Source organism: Vulpes vulpes, chromosome 2, assembly GCF_048418805.1.
Source record: "Vulpes vulpes isolate BD-2025 chromosome 2, VulVul3, whole genome shotgun sequence".
In the NCBI taxonomy this organism is placed as follows: Eukaryota; Metazoa; Chordata; class Mammalia; order Carnivora; family Canidae; genus Vulpes; species Vulpes vulpes.
The window spans coordinates 160655463-160670457 of NC_132781.1; the positions used below are offsets into that span (position 1 = coordinate 160655463).

Sequence of the window (14995 nt, forward strand, 5' to 3'; positions counted from 1 at the left end):
TTCGCAGAGGAGAAAACGGACTCAGAGAGCTTCGGTGCTGAGAAGCACCAGTTCAGCATCGGACCGTCCATCCCCGAGGCGCGTGGCCTTTCCACTGTGCTCTGCTGCTCTGCCCAGGAACTGCGCTGTGTGGGCAGAGTGTCTGGACACTCTCTACCCCACCCTGACCACCCCCAAGTCCGGCCCTGGGGAGGGGGGCGGGGAGGGGCAGTGTGCTCCGAGGTGGGCATGGTAGGGCTCTGGGGAAACAGGCCTCCTCCTCACTCACCCCACTCCAGACCCCCACCCTGTTCGGGTCTTCTTTTCATCCCGCTATGCCACAAATGCTCCCTACCTCCCCTACCTCCCCTACCTCTGGGCTTCCTCCTGCCCCCGTGGCTGGAAGCTTGTTCCCTCGCTGGCCCAACCGTGACATTCTTCAGTCTCAGCCCAAATATCTCCACTGCTGGGTAGAGTCCGTCACCTGCTAAAGCAGGCCCCACCCCTCTTCCCTGCTCCTTGTGCTCTGCTTCGTGGCACTTGTCACAATTCCTAGTGATCTAGGGACACCTGGGTGGCTCAGTGGTTGAGTATCTGCCATTGGCTCAGGTCCTGATCCCGGGGTCCTGGGATTGAGTCCCGCATCAGGCTCCCACAGGGATCCTGCTTCTCCCTCTGCCTGTGTCTCTGCCTCTCTCTGTGTGTCTCTCATGAATAAATAAATAAGATCTTTAAAAAAAAAATGCTAGTGATCTGTATCTCTTTACGTGCTGCCTCCCGAGCTATAAACCGAGGTTAGAGATTTTGCCCAGCAAACAGCAGATGGTCGTTGAATAGATTTTGAATGAATGAAGACTACATAAGGGTTCTGGGAAAGCTTCTGTTGGGGTATCAACAACTGGCCCAACCTAGCAGCAGCCTTCAGCCTCCCCTAGGACACCCACCCTAACCTTCAGGGTCAAGCCTGACCTCTGTGTCAGAGAAACCATGGTGTGTTGTGGGGAGGTGGGCTGCCCCTACAAGAACCCAGCTCTCATCCTGGTCCCCCTGGGGGTTTCCAGTGCTGGGAACCAGGCATCCAATGCAGCATGGGTGGCTGCCTGGGGAGGCCCTGGTCCTCAGGTTTGATGAACAAGCCCCAGTGCTCTTAAGAGCCACCAGCCTGAACTCATGGGATCCTGGGTCTCAGCCTAGTGTCACAAGGGTCCAGGACTAAACACCAGTCCCGACAGAGGATACACCAATGGCATCTTCCTCCTGCTGCCCCTGTGATACTCATTGAGGAGCCGAGCTGGATTTCAGAGAGAACGTACGTGGTACAGCTCATGAAGACCAGAAAGCCCAGTCAGAGAGCCTGGCTGCCCACGGTAGGCAGAGTAAGGCCCCCTTCCCCCAAAGACGTCCCTGTCCTAATCCCCAGAGCCTGTGAATATTTTATCTCACATGCAGACGGAGATCAGCGTTGTGGTTGTAATTGAGGTTCTAAACCAGCTGACCCAGAGATGGCCAATTAGCCTGGCTTATCCAGGTGGGCCCAATGTAATGACAAGGGTCCTTAGACGTGGAAGAGGCAAGCAGAGAATCAGAGCAATAGTTGGAGATGCTACGTTGCCGGCTCTGAAGATGGAGGAAGAAGAGGTTACTGGCCAAGAATTGTGGGCGGCCTCTAGAAGCTGGAAAGGCAAGAGAACAGATTCTGTCCTAAAGCCTTCAGAAGACACCCTGCTCTTCTGACACCTTGACATGAGCCTAGTGAGACCCATTTCAGACCTCAGATCTCCAGACTGTAAGATAATAAATGTGTTGTTTGAAGCCACAGCATTTCTGGTAACTCAGGACAGCAGCAGTGGGCAACAAATGTACCAGCGCTACCCCTCGCTGTGGGGACAGGTGAGCGCCATGGTTGGTGGCCCCAATGAGAGCTTCTTTTGCTTCCTCTCTGCCTCGGGGTCAGGTTCCTGGGGCTGTTCAGTGGTGCCACTCACACCAGCCTAAAGCACAGGAGGCAAACTGGAGAAGCGAGAAGTTTCCAGGGCTTTCTGTGGGGTCCAGCCTGAAAGCATGAGGGTGAAGGGGCAGGGGGCGGTCGAGAAAAGCCTGCTGGCAAACTCATCCTAGTTCTCTTTTTTTTTTAATTTTTTTTTTATTATTTATTTATGATAGTCATATATATAGAGAGAGGCAGAGACAAGGCAGAGATAAAGGCAGAGGGAGAAGCAGGCTCCATGCACTGGGAGCCCGACATGGGATTCGATTCCGGGTCTCCAGGATCGCGCCCTGGGCCAAAGGCAGGCGCCAAACCACTGCGCCACCCAGGGATCCCTCATCCTAGTTCTCTTGATTTTAAGCCCCTGGCTTCTAGAAAGTCACATTCCCCACTGCCCACCGTTTCAAAAAAATAGGATTTTCTCAGCATCATCATTTGTACCAGCTTCCCTTGGAGGTGAGCTTATTCTGATAAAATCTGGCCACGTAGGGTCATTGGGAGTCTGTTCCAGAGAACCCAAGTAAATTGTGGTGAAGAGGAGGCTTGTGGGAGAGCCTGTAGCACCTCCTCTAACCACCCGGAAGCAGCCCAGTTCTGGGGCCAGCCTGAGTGTGTTTCTGTTTTGCACCTTGATGGGGGTTAGAAGGATACCAAGCAGAGGGAGTGATTTCCTGAGGCTCTGGAGCAAGCCCACCTGGCCTTTTATGGGGGTGCATGGCCTCCCATGGGCAGGAAGGAGGATGCTGATAAGGGTACACAACAGGCGCCCCACACTCTATACACCTCAGCTTCCCCCATTGCCACACTCACAATGCAACCTTCCGGCCACAGCCCAGACCCTCGCCCTGCCACTCACTTGGCCCTGGCAGCCTGGCCCTTGACCCCTGGGCTTGCATGTATGTAGCTATATCACAACTGTCCATGGCAGCCCTAACTCATCCTGTGGCCAACATGGAGCAACCTCACTATCTTACCAAAATCTGGGCCTTTGAGCCCCAAATTCTTCAGGGGCCAGGTGAGCACATGCTTCAGCTGCAAACAACCCTTCTGTCCTTACTGTCATGTTCTAATCCCTAAGAAAGGCCCAAATTAGACTCAAACCATTCGTGTCCTGTAGATTTATTAGCCAATGATAGAAACCCTGCTGGACCCATACAGAACAGATACGTAACTGGCAGACATCTGGAGAAGACCTCCCACCCCCGCCCCCTCCCCTTACACTCAGAGTGGTTCAGTCCCAGAGTTGGCCCGTTATGAGCTGTCTCAGTGGATCTGCCCCTGTGGGGCCCCTCTCCTGAGGCACAGCAGGACCTAGAAATGTTAACCAGAGGGCAACAGAAAGCCTAGGACTGATGCTGCCAGAGGTCACCCCTCCTGCAGAGAGAAATCTGGGGCCAAGGAAGCATCCTACACATTATGAAGGACGCCTTCTTTCACCCTTGCACCCACAGACTTCCCCAAATCCAAGAATTTCCCACATATACTCATCTCCAGGGAATTCAGGGCGGGGGGGGGTGCACAAATTCGGATTTCTGAATGTCAGATGATGGGGCATTTATAAGATTAAGGGCCAAGAGGCCTTCAACATACATCTAGGAAGGACCAACTATGTGAAAGCTCATGCTGGGCACTGGGTGGGGTAGGGAGCTCAACATCTGGTCAGAAGCTTGGCAGGTAGACTGATGATCCAACCTTGATCTACATGGGCTCCACCTCCTTCCCTCTGGGGAAAGCTATGAGTAGACTCTCTCCTGGGAGGAGGGATCTGACTTTAATGCTGTTCCCCTGTAAGAGTGAGAAGCAATCAGATCCAAGCAGAATTGTAGGTCCTTCCTCGATTAGGACGCAGGGGTCAAGATGGCGGATGAGATGCATGAATGTTTTTAGATCCCAAAGTAAATAAGATCCCACACGGAGGATTTGGAGACGAGAAGGGGGAGGTTTGGAGGAGTCCCCATTAGTCATGTTGATCCTCAGGAGAGGCCGTAAGAAGTGAGGTCTTTCTTCTTGGGAGGGCCAACAGGAATCAAGTCCGAGAACCAAATCGGTTGCAAGTGATGTGTGAACACTTCTAGGGAAAAGGCTTCTGAGAGAGACAGTCGCCCCCCCCCCCGTGCTATCTGGAACCTTGGGGGTCTCTTGATGCTTATTGTTCAAGGCCGGCAGATGTCCTCCCCGGGGGAGAGCATCATGGGGGCGGGTGAGGCGGGCTCAGGGCACCATGTTCCACCACTTGAAGGAGAAGGGCTGCCGGCGCACGTTGGTGCCGCAGTGGACCTCCCCGTGCAGCATGTGGTACGGGGTGAAGTCGTCGATGAAGGTGCAGTGCAGGCCCAGCGGCTCCAGCAGGGACCGCACCTTCTCCTCCAGGCAGCACTGGCCGTTGATGATGGGCCCGAAGGGCTTGGGGATGCCCAGGTACTTGCCCAGCACCAGCATGTTCACCTGCAAGGAAGTGGCGGGGGGGGGGGGGGGGGTCCCAGCTCAGGGCAGCACTCCATCAGCTCCACCTCCACACCTGCACCACACCTGGCAGGGCCTGCGCCTGTCTCGCGGGCAGCCCTGAACACAGCCCCTCATCCTGCGCGCAGTGGGAGAGGCACCTGGGCTGCTGAGACTCTGGCATCTGCGATCCCATGGGAGCAGCTGCAGAGCTCCCAGGGGCAGCTAACTTCCCGGGGCTGCCCTCCTTCCCAGGGGATCTTGGGGGCTGCCCAAGGCCCACTTCCTCGTTGCAGCTGATTGAACCAGACACTTGACCCAAGCCGGACCAATCAGATTTTCTCTCTCTTTCTCTCTCTCTCTCTCTCTCTGCTCTATCTGCAGCGGGGCCTCTGCCTCTGTGTGCATCTGTGCGTGGCTGTGCCACCTTAAACCTCCTGCTCTGGCTCAGGCCACCATGGGTGGCCCTTGTCTGCAGACCCTGGAGGCACTTCCGTAATTGCACATCCGCCTTAAACATGCAGGAAGGAAGGGGGATAATAGGAGGGGAAACCGAGTTTTGCAAATGGGGAGGAGGCCAGAAGGTTAGCCAGAAAGGGGAAGAGAAACGGGGGGCGGGGGATGAAGCAATGACGGTGTGGACAGGCCCCCTGTAAGGCTCTGATGCTGGGTGAGTTGAGTTCCTCTGGGGGGTGGAGGTGAAGGGGGGCTGGAGGAGGGGAGGGAGGCGGAGGAGGAGAGTTGGGTCATCTACAGAAGCCCGACTCCAAGCGTGGTCCTCGGGGAGCAGCCTCAGCGCCACCTGCTGAATCAGAACCAATGCGGGGGGCGGGGGGGGGGCAGCAGTCCAGGTGTTCCAGAGGCCAAGCCCTCCCTCCTCAACCAAAGGCCGCTTCTTCCAGGAAGCCTTCTCGCATCTCCAGTCCTACCTCTCCTGCTGGACGCGCTTTGTCCTACCTCTCAGCTGCCCCGTGACTTTATTATACAAAAAAGATCTTGACTAGAACACGCCCTGAGGGAGGTAAAGAGAGTTTCCCTCCCACTAGATGAGACTGGAACTCCAAGGCAGGGAGCAACCTTGGTGGTTTCCCTGACGGTGCACCCTAAGTATCCGGGGCTGGGTGGACAGCGGGGAGCGCGCACGGGAGCTCCGGGTGGACGCTGCCCGCTGTGCGCACGGGGCCTCGTGCGTGTGATCACTGCTTCACTCCACAAATACCGAGTGGGTCCCTAGAGGAAGGGAAGGCCCCTTCCCTCCTGGCCCTTGAGCAAGGGGCTTGGCCGGTGAGCATTCCGTTGTGACCAGGGCAGTCCTTCCGCTGGCCGTCATGGGGCCCCCCGATTCTCTCTGCCACCCCCACGGGCCACCACCAGCCCACACATGACAGCGACAAAGCGTCTTGCCCTTCTGCGGAGCAGGAGCCTGGAGCCTAATCTGATGAAACGGATTTAAGTCATGCACATGGCCTCACCAAGTCAGGGAAGAAGGCCACCGCCTTTTTCCTCTCGGTCTTGAAGAGCTGGGGGATGTCCACGATGTCCCGCTCCGTCAGGCCCAGCTCCCGCTTCAGCACCTCCCGGTTCCAGTCGATGCAGCTCTGGTGGGGGGTAGAGTTGGAGAGACCTTGCCAGGGGGTGTTGGGGGGACCCAAGAGGTCACGTCTGGTTAAGGAGACAGGCTGCCCAAGTGTCCACGGTCCAACTCTCCACGCAAACCTTACCTATGCGTCCCTTCGTCAGAGTGCACCTGTTCTGGGTCCCACCTCTCACAGTCCCACCCCTCTCCCTGGGCTAGTTCCAGAGTGTTCCACGGCGATCTGCTTTAGTGAGTGTTCCAGAATGTCCCATCTTTGGCCCTCTTCCCTTCTTCAGATCCTCCACTCCTTAGGGGGGCATCTCCTTCTGTCTCATGGTTTCGGACACCGTCTACACACCAATGACTCCCACAGTCCTATTTCCCAGCCTCTCTAGAGAGCCCACCCTCTTTCCCAGTCTCAGTTTGGCACATACAACCGCCACTCTGCACCCTCACCCGGATGGCCAATTGGCACATCAGGCCCCCAAACAAGCTCTTCACATCTGCACGCTCCCCCCGCCCCGCTGGTGTCCTTCGGCATCGTAGGTGCAGCCGCCTGCTCTGCTGGCGTCCAAGGCCGCTGCCTCCTTCCCCCTCGCCTCACACCCCTCTTCAGCTCCACCTCTAAACGATTTCCCCCGTCTGGCCTCCTGCCACCACCTCTACTGCTTTCACCTGGTGGACAGCCATCCCCCTGGTTAACAGTGGCTTCCGAACCAGTCTCCTTGCTGCTCCTGCCTTTGAGGCCCGTGGCAGGCACCACCATATCCTCGCAGGCCTCCAGCTGTGGGGGCGGCCTTGACCCTCGCAGCCCGAGCTCTGGCTCTGAAATCCTTCCTGTGTCTGCGCCTGGGACCACACTTCCCACCAGTTGCTAACAGCAATGCTGAGTACGACAAGGATACTGAGGCAGACCTGTTTCTGGGAGCCAGGGGACTCCTCCTATGGCCACCATTGGCTTGAGGACCCCCCCCCCCCAGATTTGCTGAGGCTGAGACGGAATGGAGGCGCAGAATGCTTCCCTCAGCCTGCCTTGCCTCTCGCCCACCCAGGGTCTGCTGTCCCTCCAGCTCCCTCCTCTTTCTCGGGGACAGGCACTGGCCCTAATAGGATCCCTGCATGTTTAGCTCCATCTTGGCATTTGCTTCTTAGATGACGGCGTGCTGGGTGTCGTGTTTGCCCTTCTGGACCCTCCGGAGCCTGGTCCTTGGGGATCAGGGGCTCCTGTGCCCCCTGGCTTCTGGCTGGGCTCAGCCAGTGGAGCCCTGACAGGAGGTGGGGGTGGTAGCCGAGGGCAGCGGGGTATTGGGTTCCCGCAGCTCCTCACTGCCAAGCCTCTGCGCACTGGCCAGGAAGGTCACGGCTCCTGCCCCAAAGCCCCCTTTCCATGGCGACCTCTCCACGTTCAGTAACATGACTTCTCCCTAATTCCGTCAGGCCTAGGGGTGGTGGCAGCTTAGAGTGTCCCCCTCTCTCTAGCTTGGGGACACTGCACAGTCCCCTGCTAATTTCCTCAAATCCTGCCTCTGCCCTTGTAATATTCCCTTCATTAAACTCCAGAGTTATCCAGCTTCCGTGCCACGGGTTTCTCACCGGGACCTCATGTCACGCCCCCCACCCCCGGCTATGAAATATTGACATATTCTCAGCAGGGCCATCCTGGGTCCCTCCTCTGCCCAATCCCAGCCTCCCTTCACCTCCCCAGAACCCCTCAGCTCATCCTCAATATTTCATGCCCCTCCCCCTACCCAGGGCCATCGTCTGTGCTGTTCTCTCTGCCTGAATGCGTGTCCTCCTCACACGCACACGGCTTACCCCTCATTTCTCCTGGGTCCCAGGAGGGCTGGGAGCCCCTCTGTCTGGGCCCATGCCAGCCTGGGCCTTCACGGACTCGGAGCCTCAGACTCCGTCCGCGTCGCTGTCCCCAGCCGTGCCCACCTTCTACTCACAGCCCGTGGCCTGTACCTGCACAAACTTATTGTAGCTGATGAGGTTTACATTGGAGAGGACCTGGTTGATGGAAACGGTGTGGACCGGCTTATCCCCTGTGAGCGAGAGAGCAGCGTTAGAGGAGGGGCAGGGGCGACGCCAGAGAGAGGGTCACCGGCTCTGGGAGGCAGCCGGGCGGAGGCCAAGTTCACAGCTCCTGGTCTTGGGAGTCAGTAGCTCTCTGGCATTTCTGGACGTGGGGTAGGCACCACGGCCGGGCCCTGCGGTGCAAGCCTGGGGGTGGGATGGGTGACAGGGACAGGTGGCTGAGCACCACGTCCTTCAGACCTTCATCTGAGTGCCCTGCAAGTGTGATGCCTTTCACTGGAAACGTAGGCCCCTTCCAGGGCACTGGGTGCTGTCCCTCTTCTTTCCGGCCAGCAGCAGGGAGGCTGGGCCACCCACCCATCATCCACCAGCCCTGAGGGAACACGGGACCCTGTCCCTGCCCTCCAAGAGGTGACTGCCCAGCTTCCTGCCTGCCTGCTGGAGACGGGGCTGCACGGGGAAGGGGGCTGGGGGGTTAGATTCACAATCCACGGAGCTGCCAGCAAGCTCTTACCAGGGGCAGGCTGTGAGTTCAGTTCTCCACATTCAACACTTCATTTAAGCTCACGGTAACCCCACAAGGTGTGCGTTATCACCCTATTTACAGGTGGGCAGATTCAGGCTCAGAGAGACCAAACGACTTGCCCAGGATCTTACAGCTACGAAACAGGGGGCGTGTGATTCAAAGCCAAGTCCGGGGCTCACAAAGGGCTGCAAGCCTTGACCACGGGGTAAGAGAGGGCTCCCGGGAAAGGGGACAATGGCTTTTCCTCCACCTGGTACATAACATCTGGATCTGAGGCTTTTTAAGGTTTGCCCTGGACTCAAAGGCGCTTAGCCACGGTCCTTATGGGAACGAGGGGGTTGGGAAGACTATTTCCTCCACCTTACGGCTGGGGCTCCAGGGTGGTGCCTGGAAGGGGGTGAGGATGGTGAGTGGGGAGAAAGGGACTGGAAAGTTCTACTTGAGAGCTTCCGCAGAACTCAGAATTCACTAGGATTCGTGCCATCCAGGTGGGGACAGGGATGGAGCCCTTCCAGCAGGCTTGTGCACCTGCTCCAGCCCCAGCCAGCAATCGCTCTCAGAATTCCTTCCAAGCAAGATGAAAATGTGGGGCACTTTGTTCAAATAACAGTGAGAAAAAAAAAAGTATCACTAAAGGTACTAAAAACATGAAGCTTTTTCCTTCCTCCATGGTCTCTCTCCCGCTGTCATGTTGGTTTTTTACACACTATTTGATGTCACGCTTCCTTGGCCATGTGTCCCATGTGTGGTGAGCTCACACCTGTGTGGTGAGTGCACACCTAAGAAGCGCTGGGAGCACCCCAGAACTTGACGCATGCACACAGCCCACCGGCTGCCGGGCACCCGAGCCCACGAGCCTCAGGACCCACGCAGAGCCAGGCAGCTCCCCTTCCCACAGGCCTGCCATCCCGAGCCCTGGCAAATGGGCAACCTCCAAGGGGTGCCGCAGCCTCTGTACAGGGGTGTGCTAGGTACCTGGATCAGGGGTGGGCGTAGAGGTTCACCCCTGGCAAGCTGCCCCCCACATGCCCGGGGGCGCTGCAAGCCCAGGGCAGGGACAGTTAATGCCAGGCCCCCCCTGAGATTCTGAGGGGCACATGCACCCAGGCCTCTCCACGCCCAGGCTCCAGCTGCAGCAATCACTGGATGGGGAGGTCTGGTGGGCTGAGGCTCCAGGGAGTGAGGGGGCTACATGGGGGTCTCATCCCTGGGAAGCAGCAGGAGGATCCACTCACAAAGCACAAATTGCTAAGAATTTCAAGACAGTGGTGGCAAAGCATTAAGCCTTCTGACGACACTGGTCATGTGCCCATGAAGCTGGCCATGTCTCTGGCCCAGCCGTGGGCAGTGGGGGCTGGCGGGGCAAGGGGCGCAGTGGCAGTGAGGCTCTTGAGTGGGGGGACAGCCCTGCTATAGACTCGGCCACCCCTCTCTCAAGCCGGATGCGTCTTGCATCAGGTGAGGGGGTGGGAAGCTGGGGTGAGGGACGCAGACTGGTACCCACCAACAACCCCTTTGAACAGGAGGGCCCTGCCGTGGCCCCACTTCTGCTTTTCCTGAAAGAGCTTGAAGCAGGCGCTGGGGCTGGCCAGGAGCATCCGGAAGCCCTGCATGGACAGAGCAGACCTGCCTGAGCTCCCTGGCCTCAGCACAGCTCCCTGGAGCTCATCCTCTGACCCAGGCTCCGGGGACAGGCATGTCACCTCCATCCTTACCTTCCCGTCGGGCGCAGGGACGAAGCTCAGAAACTCATCCACGTGGCCCACCGCCAACCAGTCCACAAAGAGCTCCACTGGGGGCTGTACCCTCTGCGCATAGAGGAAGTCCCGCACCACCTGGGTGACCCGGCGGCCGCTGGACCTGGGGCCCAAGGGGTTAAAAAAATTGCTTAACTTTAAAAAGTCTATGCAGAAAGGAAGACTAGGGGGCTCAGCGGTTGAGTATCTGCCTTTGGCTCAGGGTGTGATCCCAGGGTCCCAGGATCGAGTCCTGCATCGGGCTCCCCACAGGGAGCCAACTTCTCCTCCTCTCTCTCTGTGTCTCTGATGAATAAATAAATAAAAGCTTTTTAAAAAGAAAAAAAGAAATGGAATGACAAGAGTTCAAGATTTCTGCAGTATCTCATTTAAAAAAAAAAAAAAAAACAAACCAAGAAAGCCCCATGCACTGCGTCCTTTAAACTCTGCTCAGGCTGAGCTCTTGAGCAGATAGATGCAGGACAGCTCAATCCCACCCGGTCGGTGACCCACCGGGTCTTGCCATCCAGGCAGATGCTCAGAGCTGCCCTGACTCATCCTCACATTCTCCGACAGACTGATTCACCCCTATCCCGTCCCCTGGGGCCAGGCGGCTCTTCTTGGAGTTTAACTTCTGTCCGTCTTGCTGGGGCCTCACCTTCTGCACATCGGTGGGGACGGAGGTGGACAAGATCACCCCCAAAGGGCCGCACAGCCCCAGCATTTTGTGCTCGTGAACTTAAACCCCATCCTTCTTTGGCCTTCTGCATACGTATCTGATGCCATGGCCCAGACGTCCTCTTTTTCTTTTTTATTTTCTTAAGTAGGATCCACACCCAGCGTGAAACCCAACGCAGGGCTTAAACTCAGGCCCCCGAGATCAAGACCTGAGCTGAGATCAAGAGTCAGGCACTTAACTGACTGAGCCACCGAGGCGCCTCAAACTTCCTCGTCCCGTGGGATCCCGCGTGGAGGGCAGTTAGTCCCCTCCAAAGCCTCTAGATTCACCTGTTATTTGACTGCAAGTCTGTCCTAACTGCTTTGTGGAATTTGGTCGGCTCCGTGTCTTGATCAACTCCGCAGGGAAAAACCATTACCGTGATATTCCTTTTCTCTTGCATCAGTCTCTCCGTGTCACATGGGGCACAACAACCAATCTGTTACTCGCTGCGTGTGCCTGCGTGCTACGACGTCTCCTTCTTCATGTCCTAGTCCTTCCTTCTCCTGTTCTCAGGAAAAGATCTGAGGGCGGTCATTCACATCATAGTATGAACAGGTTCTTGAAATGTGATTCCTCCAGGACTGTCGAGACTTAAAGCTTTTTCTTCTAGAGCTATTAATTAATAGACTGTTATTGGCAACATCATTTCTTTCTAGAATCATAAGACCAAAGCCTAGTCACAGCGCTGCTTTCTGTGTGACCTGTACCAGGTCACTCGCCCTCTCTGGGCTCCCTTGTGAAATGAAAAGGCTGGACTGAATGATCTCTTAGGCCTCTGCTCACTTTGGGCTTCTCGAATCCGCCAAGGTACGTGTGGACGGTGTCCGGTGATCAGCCCACTGTCCCCCGGCCCCCGTCGAGAACTAGGATCTGAGGACTCCTCTCTGGTTCTCTCCCAGGATGGAGTGGCCCCTCATCACCACCACCACCCTCCACCCCCGGAACCCGTCTCCCTGCTCCCGTCTCACCCAGGCAGGTTGCCGCCGATGAGGATCCTCCCCAGGGGGTACTCTTTCCCATCGGCCACCACTGGGGGGCTGACCTCCAGATTCCCGAAGGAGTCCAGGCCACTCACAGAGCTGTCCTGTGGTTCCCGAGTCACATAGCCGAAATCTGGGCCCTGGCAAGGGAAACGGAGTCAGGCGAGGGGCGGGGGTCACCAGAAAGAGCTTGAACCAACTCGCTGGGCTCTGAGCTCCCTGAGGATGACGCAGGAGCGGCTGCCCATTCTTCAGATGGAAATACTGAGTCAAAGACAGGGATCTGACCTAGTCAATATTTCACGCATGCGTAGGGGCCAACGCTGGGACACACACAGGTGCTCTGGCCCAGCTGCCGTGTTGGAGCACGTTATGCCCCGTGGTCCCAGGGAGACAGTAGGAAGGGCCCTGGTTGCCCGTGGGCCCCGGTAGACACGAAGCCCGAGGCTATGCCCCGCTGCCTCTTACCCTCTGAACGGCCTCCCTGCCAAGTGCAGTCCAAGGCAGGTACCTGGCTGTTCCTGGGGACCAAGGGACTGAGGATGGAGCCTCAGTCTTTCAACTCTGGCAAAGGGGCGAGCTCCCCAGGGCCATCACTTGGAAGGAACTTAACCAGCACTGAGGGCCAGGAGAGAGCTCCTACCCCTCCTACCGCCTCTGGGATCCAGCAGGACGTTGCAAGGGCCTCCCGGTCTCTACAGCACCAAGGGAGCCTCCCCTCTTTTTTTCAAGGAGGTCCCGGTCCACACCCACCATCCTCACAGTGCTCCTTATCACCAGTCACAGCCCCGGCTAACGGGGCTGCGTGCTCCCCCTGCCCGGGCACAGAGAAGCCTCACAATGTCATTTTTGCCAATGAAGACGCTGAGGCTCCGGGAGGGGCAGTGACGCAGGCCAGGTCACACAGCACCTGAGCCACAGAGCCGGGACAACCGAAGCCTGTGTTCTCAACGGCAGCGCTGCCCCCACCCCTTACCGAAGGCTGCCAGATTTAGTAAATAAAAATCCAGGGTGCCCAGTTCAATTTGAATTTCAGACAAACCACATTTTTAGTAGAACCAAGTCCCGCGTGAGGTTTGGAACACACGCGAACGTAACTAGGGTCTCCCGGATTTCAGGTGGTCACTCCTGTCCCTTAAGGACGCGGTCCCCGGAGCTGCCCCCCTGGACTCCACACCCTGGGGTGTCCCTCGGCCCTCAGAGCCAGGCTGCGGCCTGCGGCCCGGACCACTCACCAGGATTCTTTTGTAAGGGAAGTCTTGCAGTTCCCCGTTCCTGGGGGAGTCAAAGACCACCGGGAAAGTCTTGTGTGGCGCCTGGACATAGCCCAGCTCCATCTCGTCCTGCGAACAAGAGAGACACCCTGTGGACAATCGACACTCGTTTGGCACTGAGCGCTTGGAGGAGGAACGTTCTTGGGATTTCTCTGTCTCGGGCCTGCTTTGCCCTTTGGGGTGAAGAGGGTGGGGGTTCACGATGCCTGTGGCTGAAGGAGAGCCCGGAGGCTCGGACAGAGGGTGCTGTTACCTAGGGCCACACAGCAAGACAGGCGGGGAATGAACGAGAACATGGACGTGACCCTGGGGGTGGACCTGTGTTAGATGAGGGCAGGGTGGCCCCAGAGAGGGGTTCAGGGTGGCCCCAGAGAGGGGCTCAGGGTGGCCTGAGTTGGACAAACAAGTGACTGGACATCAGCCGACACTTCTGGCCTCCACCCGCAGTCACAAGGGGTTGACAGCTGGACAGGGCTGGGAGGGGACCTCAGGACGTATCCATCTGCCTCCTTCTCAGGTCTCCCAACCCCCCTGGTCCTGGAGGCAAAGACGGCCCAGCACGGGTGAACCATATAGCCGATGAGAAGCCCGGCCTGTTACGCGCCTGGCCTCGCTCTAACTCTTTATAAATATTAACCCCACGAATCCTCCTCACACGCACACTCGTGCAGAGGCACGATGATTACCCACGTTACAGAGGAGGAAGGTGACAAACAGAGAGGCCTGTTTGTCCGAGGACACACAGCTAGTCAGTGGCCCAGCCGGGATCACACCAGCCCGTCTTGCTCCAGAGGCCCGCCCCGAACTTCCGTCTCCTCCGATGAGCCTCCAGCCACGAAAGCTTCTCAGCTTGGCTTTCACGGTCTCCCACTTCAGCTCCTGCCTTTCGCAGAAACTTGGCCCCGGCCACCAGGAGCACGAGGCCATCTTTCTCACGTCTCCCCTCTCTGGGGCCTTTGCCCACGCTGGTCCTCTGTGAGGACCGCCGTCCACTGAGCCCCAGCACGGCCCTTACCAGCTCTGCGGCCCTGGGCACGGGCCCCTGCGAGCTCCTCAGGTGGGTAAGAGCAGGGGGGTGTTGAGAGGGCGACACGGCATGATGCATGGCCCACCGTGATGCATGGCCCACCGTGATGCATGGCCCACCGTAAGTGCCTCATTCATGGCAGCCACCATCGCCACCTGGTCCCACCCTACGCCCTTCCTCCTGGACGTCTGTATTCACCTTCCTCCAAACCCTGCTGGCACTTTGCTGGCACCCCTGCTACACCTTCAACTGCAAGAGCGGGAGGTTTGTTACAATAAGTCACCACAGCGGCCTTGGCGCTCGTGACACCGCAGCCAGATCATTCTTGTTGTGGGGCCACCCTGTGCATTCACTGTGGGATGCGTAGCCGCATCCCCAAGCTCTACGCACTCGAAACCAGTAGCACCACCATCCTCCAGTGTGACAGCCGGAAATGTCTCCAGATGCTGCCAAGTGTCCCTTGGGAGACCAAGGCCTTCCATGGAGAACCACAGACCAGGCCGCTGGGAGCAGGGAGTATGTCCCATCCTGCCATTCCCTTCAGGACCAACCCTGTGGGAGGTGAATGGGGTCCAACCCAATGTCGGCGTGTGCCTGGGTCTCCAAAAACTTCTGGAGAGAGGGAGGGAGCTCTAGGTCTAGAATGAGCAAAAGGAGTGCCCTGGGGAGGACAGTCGGAGCCCCCAGGTCCTTCTGGATATTCACAGCCT

At 57.6% G+C, this 14995-nt stretch overlaps 1 protein-coding gene across 1 annotated transcript in view; it reads right to left on the reverse strand.

Annotated features, from left to right (window-relative positions):
* Positions 1–3069: 3069 nt before the first annotated feature.
* The window catches only part of PADI3 (peptidyl arginine deiminase 3), a 28722-nt gene continuing 16796 nt past the window's right edge, over positions 3070–14995 (reverse strand). The window contains exons 10-16 of the mRNA XM_026012015.2: positions 13220–13327; positions 11973–12124; positions 10263–10407; positions 10052–10154; positions 7950–8029; positions 5881–6006; positions 3070–4411 (exon numbers count right to left, since the gene is read on the reverse strand). Of these exons, the coding sequence (XP_025867800.2) occupies positions 4178–4411; positions 5881–6006; positions 7950–8029; positions 10052–10154; positions 10263–10407; positions 11973–12124; positions 13220–13327 (948 nt within the window). The 3' untranslated portion in view covers positions 3070–4177. The remainder of the gene's footprint in view (positions 4412–5880; positions 6007–7949; positions 8030–10051; positions 10155–10262; positions 10408–11972; positions 12125–13219; positions 13328–14995) is intronic.